Raw genomic sequence first — 12,328 nt, forward strand, 5'->3', positions numbered from 1 at the left:
GGTAGGACAATTCCAGGCAGAGGAAGGAGCACGTGCTGGTTGGGGGCAGTTTGGTGCAGGGGGCAGTGTGTGGATGATTTAAATTAGACACAGGCCAGTTTGGAGTTGCAGTTTGGAGTTTTAAAAAAATTGCATTTGTTATATTTTTCTATTTGTAAAAGAAATACATATCTAATGCAGGGAATTCAACCAGAAGGCCAATGGGGACATAGTAAATAATTTCAAGCAAACCAGTGATAGAACTGAGCTATATTTAGAAAGAGCACTGGCAGCAGTGTGGTATTATAGGACTGGCGGGGGTTGAGGGGGAGTCACAAACACTTTGTAAATACAAACTGCAGCATTGAAACCAGCATGTGACAGACAGTTTCCCAAGTGGCTGGGATGCAGGTCCTGGAGTCAGGCTGCTTGCACTGAAGTCCTAACTCCTACACTTCATGTTGTGCAGAACATGGGCATTTCTTAACCCCTGAGCTTCAGTTTCTTCCACTGTATGCCCACAAGCACTGGACAAATGATCTTAGGTTCTCCTCGGTCGTTGGAAAACCTTCTGTCAGTCCTGCCCTCCGTCCTCAGGCACAGCACCCCAAATGAGCATGGTACTTCCAGGCCCACACAGGCCTTCTTAGGGAAGTTCAGGGAGGATGGAGGAGTATGGATGCAGGAGTCAGAAGAGGGGGTTCCAGCCTGCCTTGAGCTGGCTGCATGACTTATCGCTGAACCTCAGCTTCTCCATCTGTGAAATAGGAGCAATAACAACTATTGTACAGAGCTCCTGAAAGGCTTAACCAGGAAGTGGGAAAATACATTTGGAAATTCTGTGTGACATACCATGTAATACACAAATATAAATGACTAATTTCAATTCTTTCTCAATAATGGAAAAAAATCAATATCTCATTTGAAAGTTTCAACTACAAGGTAGTACAACTTTTCTAGTGTATTAAAAAAGATCCTATTTTTTTTAAAAAGAAAACTGACTTATGAAAATCATAACATACGTTGTGTTATTAACATTAAGATATATTATCAAATCTCTGCTCCCCCTCAGGTTCTGAAGCCAGAACAAAGAAGTACAATTAATTCTTCACAGGAACAGAACAGACAGACCTCATCGATATCCAATATTGTGGGTTTTGCACTTTGAATCCTAGCTCCCTTGCTGCCAGCCAAGTGACCGATCATCTCCTAGCCTCAGTTTCCTCATCTGCACAGAGGGGATCTGCACACTTACCAGGAAGGGTGATAGAAAGTCTAAATAAGGTTCAGTATGGGAGGGGCCAGGCTCTTAGCAGGGATCAATGATGTTTGTTCCTTTCTACCTTACAAATTGAGTCCTTAATAGATGTGAACATTCTTTGAAAATTATTTCATGTAAATCTCGCCTCACTGTTGAGAGGCAAGTATGGAAGTCCCAGTATTATTATCTGTTTCGTTAAAGAGGAAACAGAGTCTCAAAAGCGTTACAAGGTCACTCAGAGAAGCCCTGCAAGGCTTCCCAACTACTCATCTGACACTTTAATATAGATAATATTCCATTTAATCCTGAGCTTCAGACTTTTGGAAATAGACTCAATGTTCTTAATATTTTCCCTGGCAATATTATTCAAGTGTCCTGGAATCATTGAATCTTGAAATCAGGCCAGGTGTGGTGGCTCATGCCTATAATCCTAGCACTTTGGGAGGCTGAGGTGGGGGCATCACTTGAGGCCAGGAGTTCAAGACCAGCCTGGGCAATAGTGAGACCCCATCTCTACCAAAAAAAAAAAATATCCAGGCATAGTCGTTCATGCCTGTAGTCCCAGCTACTTGGGAGGCTAATGCAGGAGGATCACTTGAGCCTAGGAGTTGGAGGCTGCAGTGAACTAGGATGATGCCACTGCACTCTAGCCCAGGCAACAGAACCAGAGAGACCCTGTGTCAAAAAATAAATAAAATTAAATTTAAAAAAATCTTGAAACAAGCTTGGGATCCCTTTACCACTTTCCTGCCAAGTGGTCAACAAAGCACATTTAAATGATTCTAGGGACCAGAACTTATCTCCTAAGGCAACCTACTCAATCTTTGGGCAATGTCTTAAGGCAAATATTATTTCTCTATTGCTTCTATTCATGGAAATCCAGGCCATTTCTCCCCAATGTGACTGCAAGATTCAGTGGCATTGGTAGCCACCCTCCACTTGGTAGGATGTATCCACACCAGTCCACATGAGTGAAGCCTGGGACCAGCCTCAAAACAGGTGGGGGCTGCTCTAACTCCAGGCACATTTGGCTCTGTGCCCACGTTCAGGCTGGTTCCTCTGCCTTGCATTTGAGGGCACTGTGTACTGTCTGTGTGATGGCTGTGAGGTGGAAGCTTATTTCTCATTCTTCAGATCTTCCAGGTATAACATACGTACCCTTTGATGTCAATGTGGAGTCTAAGTATATTCAATTCTGTATCTGGCATTAATAGGCATTATTGCTACTTTCTCCCCCGCTACCATGAGCTAACCCTGATAATTTAAAAAGTTCCTGAAAAAAAAAATGCTATCCTAATTCATTCATCAATTACCATTTCTTTTTGAAAAACAGAATAGATTTTTTACAAACATGGCTCAATTTTTAAAGGCACCCAGATGTACTCTGGATCAATCATGTTTCCCCAAATCTATACCTGATATAAACAGATCATCCTATATAACACGCTAATAGTGTTGCCTTCTGTGTTGTAAAGAGGTCCTTAAATCTGAGGATTCCACATACAATAAATGGGAAATGAATGAGTCTCTCCCACAGCACCCTGAGCCTGCCTCTGCCTCGACATTGTGTTCATACTATCTGTTTCATTGTTGTTCTTCCTTTTAGATTCTAGGCTCCTTGGAGGCCCAAGGATGGAGATGATTCATTTCTGTGTCCTCAGTGCCTAGCACAGTGTCTGATGCACAGAGAATGCTCAACATATGTTGGTCAAAGGGAACTGAATGATTATTGAGAGAGAAAGCTTTACACTGGTGCCACAGAACTCTGGTGGGAGTGGAGGGAAGGACAAAGTCCTGTGGGATCAGAAAATCTTCCTGCAGAGGACTGAATGTGTCCACAGGGATGGAATTTTCTAGAGGGAGGAGACCTGGTTGCTTAGCTAACGTGATAGGCAGTGTTTTGATTGGATGGGGCTCAGCTGGGGTCTGCAATGAAGCTTTACGGTGGACTGTTGAGAGCATAGGCACTGGAGCTGGGCTGCCTAACTATGAATCTTGTTTCTACCATTTACCAGCTAGATGACATCCAGGAAATTACTTAACCTCTCAATGCCTTAGTTTTCTTATCGATAAAATGAGATAATTCTACCTGCTTAAATTCATTTTGTGAATTAAATAAGTGCATGCGTATAAACCCTAGAAACAAAGTCAGGTGCAGAATAAGTGCCCAGTAATGTTAACAATTGTGATCATTTGTATCTCTTTTCATTCTCTTTTTCTGCCTCGATCTTTCTTATCTCCTGCCCTCATCCCATGTAATGTGCAATGCTTCCCACATGCACCAGGCAAAAATGCATGAAATGCCCTGTGGACAGGCAGGAAATACACGAATGAATGTATAGGAGTTGGTTTCTGTACAGCTCCAGATGTGGAGGACAGCCTGTGTGCTTTTCTCTGTTTGAACTCACCACCTTTGTCTGTACTACCCTGGTACCATGTCTCACCACAGGGCAGTCCCTAAGAATCTGGGAGCTACCATGTCAATAAGGAGAAGGTCTATCTAGGGATAGCTATTAATACTGAACATTCCCAAGAGGAGGTATAGTCTTTTGAGCAAAAACTGGTCTGGGAGTCAGAAAACCAAGTGTGTGTTTCGTGAGTCCTGCGGAAGCAGGCTGAGCTACTATTTCTGTGAGTCTCCAGGAGGGTGGACTGGAACGTGGGCCTTAGGGATGACAACACTTTTCCTTCCACAGTGCTGTGCCAGAAATGCTGAACAAAAAAGTGTAACACAAAAGCATTTGGGCACTAAATATATAAACAATTATTGTAAAATTCCCCTCTCTGAATTCTGCAGTTCTTAGATGTTCCATAAATATATTCTTACCTCATTTCCTAGGCAATTATCACCTTTGAACATGCTAGACACTTTGCTTGTTTATTATGTCTATTTTCTGTTGCGGGCCCTGTCCTGGAGCAGGGAAGGGATCTTGATCTGTTTTGTTCATTGATAAATCCCAAATGCCCAGGAAGTACCAAACACATGGTAGGTTGCAGGTGCTCAAGTATTGGTTAAGTGAATGAACAGTGATTATGATGATGATATCTCTTCCCAGAAAGTATCAACCATAATTCTTCAAGCCCTAAGGGAAGAACTAGACTATTACTAAGAATAAAAGAGATAGTTTCACTAATATCATTAATGGAGCATGGCAATATTTTTTTAATACCTGTAGCAAACATCTTTAATGTTGCTGCCCAGAATCATTCTCCCTTCCTGTAGCTTTTTTTTGTTTTTCTATAAAGAAGGGGTCTTGCTCTGTTGCCCAGGCTGGAATGCAGGGGCTATTCACAGGCAGGAATATAGCATATGACAGCCTCAACTTCCTGGCCTCAAGTGATACTCCTGCCTTAGCCTCCCAAGTAGCTGGGACTACAGGCACTTGTCACCATGCCTGGCTCTTCTTGTCATTTAAATGTCCCGTTTGTCAGACACCTTTCCTCTTTCCATTCTCAGTTGCTGTGGCTCCAGGGTGGGCCAATGACATTTCATTTGGGTAGGGACAAATGACTCAAGTTGGTTCGTATTCGGTTCTGTAATGACCAGGGAAAGAGAAGCTAGTGGTCAGCTTGCCACCACTGGGGAAGAGCCTATCTCAGAGGAAGCCCTGGAAAGCAAATCCCAGTCATGGAGAGAGACAGATTTTGGGCAAATGTATGACTCCTAATCAAAGCCCCACCTTGTAGAACTGGTATTGGGGCAGCCCAGAGAAGGTGTAACCTGAGAACTCTGGATTAGCTAGTTAGGAGGGTGAACCTTGTGGCCTCCAAAGACCCTGACAGTCTATAGCACTAGATAGCACCACCATCATGAACCCTGGAAGTATTTGGTCTCTTCTCCCCTTTTCTGTCTTTCTGAGTCACTTCTTATCAATGGCCTGGGATATTGTTCTCTAAGGTAGTATGAAAGGATTGATTCCATGGGCATTTATTTTTAGTTCAGTAAGCTCTGAGGAGTCCAAAGAATGGGTGGAAAAAGGACATTAAACTAGATGGCTGTAGGATGAATAGGACAGGTCAATTCACGGAGCATTTAATGAGCACCTTCCACGTGCCAGGTGCTGTGTTAGATGCTGGGGTGGGAAGGTCTATTGCAAAGATGGACAAATGCCATCCTCACTACAGGAACTCTCAGTACCTTTCACTAAAATGAAGCTGACCTTGGGAGATCAATAAACTCTTAGAAAACAAGACCAGATATCCAGAAGAGAATCTGCAGCTGACTTCTAAATAGTTAACTCAAGAATTAATCTTCTCTACAGTAGGAATATCGACTCTACCAAGTTATAGTGGTAAAACAGTAACAAGTATTTTAGCTGCTGTCAATATAAAATGAATTATATTTGCCTGTTTTATGAGGTGGTTTAAAGTTATTCTTTCTTCTGTTTCCTGTCCCCCACCACCCAAACCGGACACCCAACTGGTTTGTCCCCGATGGCTAGCTGTGATTACTGTCCTAATTTGTTCTTTCTTCATCTGCTACAAACTGCCTGTTTTCTGTCCCTTCTGATAATGCAGGAGCTCTAAGGGACTTCTGAAGCTGTTTTTGTACCATGCAGAAGTATATTAACTGGATTCCTGTGTATGTGTCTATAAAACCCCTCGTCTTCTCAGTGTGATATCACCTTCAGGAACGGCGTCATGTCGATGTGCAGCTTGCGTGTGTAAAATTCTTTTCCGTTTGAACATATCAGCCTTTTATTTATACAACTTTGAGGCTCTCCTGTCTTCTGAGCTGCTGCCTCCAAGGACTGCTGGGCTCCCTATGAATAGAAGCAGAAAGCCCAAACTTTCATAGGAATGATATACAGTGCAACAAACACTAGTCCAAATCCCCAAATATTTATAGAAAGCAATTTTTAATCATTGGAACAATAATAGTAACAACAATTTTTTGCCATTGAAGAAACATGGGACCTATATATAGAGAGAACAACCCGAGACTGGTTATTAATTAATACCTGGGGAAGTGGGAAAGGGGACTCTCCTAGGTTCCAGGGCTGTAAGTATTTCATTTAACCCTCACAACAACCCTGTGAGGCAGGTACTATGACTCCCTTTTCACAGATGAGCAAACTGGGAGTCTCTGGCAGGTTAAGCAACTTGCCCAAAGCCATTCAGCTGGCATATGGCAGAGCTGAAACCATCATCTGCCCATCTTTTTTTTTTTTTTTTTTTTGAGACAGAGTCTCCCTGTGTTGCCTGGGCTAGAGTACCATGGTGTCAGCCTAGCTCACAGCAACCTCAGACTCCTGGGCTCAAGCAATCCTACTGCCTCAGCCTCCTGAGTAGCTGGGACTGCAGGCATGTGCCACCATGCCCAACTAATTTTTTATATATATGTTTTTAGTTGTCCAGCTAATTTTCTATTTTTTTTAGTAGCGATGGGGTCTCACTCTTGCTCAGGCTGGTCTCGAACTTGCCCATCTTTTTTAATGAGATATTTTTGATACTTCTATAACTTCCGTGAATGGTTACCAAATTTGCCTTGCAGCAAATGTGGTGATAGCAAGATTCCAGTTTATTGCCAAGCTGAAAGTGTATTGGATGTGTTAGGAAGAGTGATTTGAAGAAATGTAGCTGAGAAGGAAGGAGAATGGGCTAACAGAGGAGTCTGGGCTCTCTGAGCCTTTGGGCCACCTCAACATGCAAAGGCATCAGGCTTCAGCACACTACAAAGTTGGAGCTGACGTTGCCCTCCAGCCTGGGCCCCACCGCAACCTGGCGGAGCTCTGTAAGAGGCAAACTGGACCACGTCACTCCTCTGCCTAAAAAAACATTCGAAGGCCTTTGCCCTCAGGATGAAGGACAACTGGTTTAAAAGGTTAACAAGACCCTTCTTGCCTGGTGCTAGACTGTCTCTCCTGCCTCATTCTGTTGTTGAACAAATATTTACTGGGTGCCTTTTCTAGGCCAGGCAGAGCGGATACAGCAGTGCAATAGCAGATGAGTCTCCGCCCTCATGGAGCACGGCACCTGAGAGGGAGGAGAGGATGAGCAAGGAAGTGGAGCCTAAGTTATGTCTGAAGGTGACTGGTGATACGGAGAAAAACAGAACAGAAACAGGGAGTAGCTGGGTATGGAAGTAGTGGCTGCATTTTTAAGCAGGGGAGTCCAGGAAAGCCCCACAAGAAAGTGATGTTTGAGCAAAGCTCTGAAGAGGGCAAGGGAAGGTTCCAGGGGGCAATCTGCATGAAGTATTTCCCCCATTGTGGGAAGAGCAAGTGCAAAGGGCCACTGTCAATACCGGCGCTTCAGTTCCTGGGCCCTTCCCTCTCCTGGGAGCTCTCTCCCCTCTTCTGGCTCCTCCTCATCTGTCAGGGGTGGCTCCTCTGTGCCCTGTGACCTCCCAGAGCACCGAGTACTTCCCACCATGGCCCGCAGTGATTGCTCAGGCCTGTGCAGCCATCTCTCCTTCCTCTAGACTGGACACTCCTGGCAGGCAGGAACCACAGCTGCCGTGTTCCCATTGTCACAGCAGCATCTGGCTCAGGGTCTGGAAACTAACACACACTTGATACATGTTTGCTGAACAAAAGAGTAATGAACACACAAGTGAATGACATGGGGCAGGGGCGGGACAAACTACATGTTATGGCCCACTGCGGTCTAAACGAGGAGTGGCAATGAAGACAGAAGTATGTGTTGACCTCCAGAAGCCTGTCCTCTGTGCGGCACTGGTTCTTCATTCCCAAAGAGAAAAGTTATTTATTATTTTGGGGACCAATTTGCTGGGGTCACATACATTAATGTGCCATGAGATCACCCTGGGTGTGGATTTGATCATTCCCATATTTTCTAGGAGACTAACTCTCAGATGTTCATCTCCCTGGGCAGGCATAAACTCTCCCGCCCGTAAGATTTATATTTCTTTTAAGCACTAATGATGAATTAACAGTTGGTGGGTCCCCATAAGCAGCTATCATTCCAATGAACACCCACACCCTTTTCCTTTGTTTTGAAATGTGGCTAGAGATGAAGATTTTTCTGGACAAATACATATCCAATTTTTTGTCATCAGCCATATATCTGATTAGCTTCTCAGGGTGAGACAGTCCTTCCTCATTGCTAGTTCAAATGAAAGCATTTGGTCTAAGCTAGAATCAGAAAAAGCATTTGAAGCTTTCTAGCCTCCACAATCAGGCATGAATCACTGGATGGAATAACAGAAATCAGACAATACTGATTTGAGGGAAATTTCTCCATTATCCCCAGGAGAAGGTTTCATGTTAGGCTGGAGGACAAAAGGTATAGTCAAGACCAGTTCCAACGGCTCGAATTACTTTAACTGCTTATGTGGGACTCAGATTGAAGAGTGGGGAGGGAGTTGAGAGGCTTTGAGAAAAGTCCCTCCAAGCCACTTGACCTATAAATCTTTTGATAAAACAATTCTCTTGACTGTATGGCTCATCTCCCTAATGTTCAGGGGCCATCAATTCTAGCTTGATGGAATGTTTTCAGTGAAGGCTCTATGGCCACTGGAAAGTGAAGTACTGTTTTTGCTTATTATGTTCCAGTGTTCTGACAAATAAATGATGGTGAAAGTGGGCTCAGGAGATGGGAGGAAAGAAAAGATTAAACAGATAAAGAGGATTCTGAGAGACAGTGATAAGAGGAGGAAGAGTCAGGAATTTGAAACCAGGAAAGTCATGTGCTTGGGTGGTTTTTCATTTATTCATCGAACTAATACTTACTGAGTGCCTATTATGTGTCATACAAACAAGCACACAAATAAGTACCATGATTGTAGATCGTGACTACTCTGTGAAGACAATGCAATGGTGATAGATTGGTGACTTGCCTTGGGTGGTCAGGGAAGGCTTCTCGGAGGAGGTGACATTGAGCAGAGAGCTGGATGACAAGTTGGAGCCAGCCCTGGATGGATCTATCTTTAGCAGTCAGGGTAGCTGCTATCTCTGTGGTCTGATTATTTGGCGGTAAACCCAGGCAGGGGATCTTTGAAAAGGAAAGTAGAGGCCGGGCGCGGTGGCTCACGCCTGTAATCCTAGCCCTCTGGGAGGCCAAGGCAGGAGGATTGCTCGAGGTCAGGAGTTTGAGACCAGCCTGAGCAAGAGCAAGACCCCGTCTCTACTAAAAAATAGAAAGAAATGATTTGGAGAGCTAAAAATATATATAGAAAAAATTAGCCGGGCATGGTGGTGCATGCCTGTAGTCCCAGCTACTCGGGAGGCTGAGGTAGAAGGATTGCTTGAGCCCAGGAGTTTGAGGTTGCTGTGAGCTAGGCTGACACCACGGCACTCTAGCCCGGGCAACAGAGTGAGACTCTATCTCAAAAAAAAAAAAAAAGAAAAGGAAAGTAGAATTCCTCCTTTCTAGGCCTGTTCTGCCCACACTTCCGGGCTCCATCCTGACCCTAGGAGCTACCCCTCTGTTTTCTGAGTGGTAGAGTAATCAATACTGACACTTGCAGCTCTTGGGTATGTTGAGAACAAAGACAGGAGAATAAATAGTAATCATGAGTCAAGGTCTCTAAAGGTGTAGGAGGGAGAAGAAAACACAAGGTTAAATGGAAGGGAAGGAAAATGGGGGAATAGAAGAAAGCAAAAGATGCTGGAAGCTATTGTATTTCTTTTATGTGCACACTTTGGTGGGAATGATTAAGAAACTGATGGAAGGGTGAAATGTTTTGCAGAAAATCAAAACTCATCCTTTCACTTATGCTGTACTGTAAATACTTTAATATTTTAATGCTCTGTTAAAAACACCTGGAAGCCTTTCTCTTTCATAAATGAAACAATAAAGATTAATGAGTTAATTTGGTAAAGCTGATTTGAGTTGCACAGAAGGCATTTCGTAAGTACTTGGCATTTAAAAAGTTATCTGACATTTAAAAGGAGATGACTGTTAATGAATTCAAGAGCTAATCTTATACTCTGACAGAGTGAGCCATGGAAAATCCAGGATTATTATCTTGCTATAAACACAACGTGATTGAGTTGAGCTATCAAAAAAAAGAGCTATTGGCTGTATACAAATATATATACTCACATGCATATGTAATGTAGCAAAACTTACAGAGGCTATTCGTTAAAATTAAATAAATATCTTATCATTTCCTTTCTTACTTTTGGATTATAATATCTGAGTTACAGACCTAGGGAGAAACCCTTCTCTCCAGTAATTTTTCCTCCTCCTTTCAACTTCTGTATTTTGAAGGGTCACTACCATGGGTTGGCTCTACAAACAGACCTTGGTACATCTAAAGAAGGAGATGAGATTCTAAACTCCAGCAGCTACATCTCCACCCATGTGTCCCACAGAGCCACCAAAGATAAGGATCTGTCCCGTAGGTGTCCCTCAGGCCCTTCTTATTATTGCTCCCACTCCTTTCTAATTGGGGTTCCCCATCTTTGTAGCTGCGGCTTAATGGTTCCAAGAAGAGCTATTGTCCCTCATTAAGGAGGCAGCAACACTCTTGCTGTCTAACTGCCTCCCACACAGCTTACAACTTCATTCTGCCTGAGAACAAGCTGCCAAGAATCTCCTGGAACCTGTGGGCATGCTGGGCTGAAGGCAGGAGGGTCTTTGCAGCCAAGATCTGAAACCTGCTGGGGAGGGGACACACCCCACCATTATCTTAATGCATGGAAAGCAGGTAGGGGAGGCCTTTGCTGAAGCCCTTATGTGGTCTATCAAGTTATCACATCAAAACTGTGTGCACACAGGGCATCTGTCCCCTCCTGTGAGCAAACAAAAGGAAGAGTCAGTCTCTCCTTCTCACCAACAGGGCCCCCTCCTTGGCTGAGAGTCTGTCCCTCCACTTCTCTGAACCCCAGTGGAGATGAAGAGATCAGAGAGATTTAGTCACTGCCTCACTGCCGGTGCAGGAGAAGGAGGGCTGGGACTCTAAGCTTTCCTCTCCTCCCACCCTCTGCTGGGGTTGGGGGGGACCAAATCCTGGAAGGGGCCATTCATGCCAGGAGCAAAGGGGCTGGCAGGTTTCCCTGTGTTTGGCCTTCTCGGGTCCTATTGTTTCTTGCCCATGGACATGAAAGTGGGCAGAGACCAAATTCCTGACAGGAAGGGAACAAGAAAGCTCTTCTCTAGCTACCAATCTCCACCATGCCTACTGGTTGAGCTCTCCTAAAACTGTCCACTCAGCCCATTTCACCAGCACCAAACTGCTTCTAGAACATAAAATGTGGGCCAGGACCTTAGGTGGCCAGATTGAGCAGGATGAACCCAGGCGACAGGCACGAGGACTGCTCTGCACATTTGTGGAGGGTGGAACCACACTGTGGCTTGGGGTTGTGGCACTCAACTCTATAGGAGATTTTATATCCTCCTGAGTGTTTAGCTAATTAGCCCAATAGCTAGCAAACATTAGACTAGGAAGAGAAACACTGCCATCTCCAGTCTTAGCTTTGGTGAGGGGCTCATTTGGGGACTTTCTCCAAGTTATTAATATTTCTGTGCCTCAGCTTCCCTACCTAGAAAATGGGGCTAACCTCACTGTTCTCCTCAAGGAGATTTTGAATAATGAAATTCTGGACACTTTAATTCCCGGTCTTTTATTATTTGGAGGTAAATCTTATCCATGAATTCTAATTGATATTGTCCTCAATTTAATTAAGTGCTTTGTTGACACAACAGAATCATTGTTTATCTGGCTTAGCAGGAGCTGGAGGAAAAAAAAAGAGCCAAAATAGTGATCTCTTTTGCCCCAAGGGAGGTAGAAACCAGCTTTTTCTGTGTGGGGGTGTCTAGCTGTATTCAGGCTGGAACTTTGCCAGTGTTTGAGAGATCACACATCCTATTTTAGACTGGGAGATGGGAGGTGACGGGGTGAAGGGTGGGAAATCTGAACAACTCCCTAGTGCTTTCCAATCCCAAATTTTACTACCTCAAAACTGTGTGATTTCCTTGTTTTGTTGGGTCTGGAGTGACTTTTCTGACAACCGACAGGCAGGGAATCTCAACTTATAAACTGTGAAAAGGTCATTTTAAATCAGTCGATTTTCACTAGGAAAAAAATGTTACCCATGGTGCTTTGATTCCCAGACTGGCCCATAAAGTTTATCTAACCCATAATTTAGCCAGACTATGGAGTTGAAGTAGCCCTGGTAA

The 12,328-nt window shown here is 44.0% G+C and overlaps 1 protein-coding gene across 1 annotated transcript in view; it reads right to left on the reverse strand.

The window, feature by feature from the left end:
* KIAA2012 (KIAA2012 ortholog) overlaps positions 1–12,328 on the reverse strand; it is a 118,026-nt gene that overhangs the window by 44,336 nt on the left and 61,362 nt on the right. Inside the window, exon 13 of the mRNA XM_045559715.1 lies at positions 5,866–6,003. Within this exon, the coding sequence (XP_045415671.1) occupies positions 5,866–6,003 (138 nt within the window). The remainder of the gene's footprint in view (positions 1–5,865; positions 6,004–12,328) is intronic.

Source organism: Lemur catta, chromosome 8 (assembly GCF_020740605.2).
Source record: "Lemur catta isolate mLemCat1 chromosome 8, mLemCat1.pri, whole genome shotgun sequence".
In the NCBI taxonomy this organism is placed as follows: domain Eukaryota; kingdom Metazoa; phylum Chordata; class Mammalia; order Primates; family Lemuridae; genus Lemur; species Lemur catta.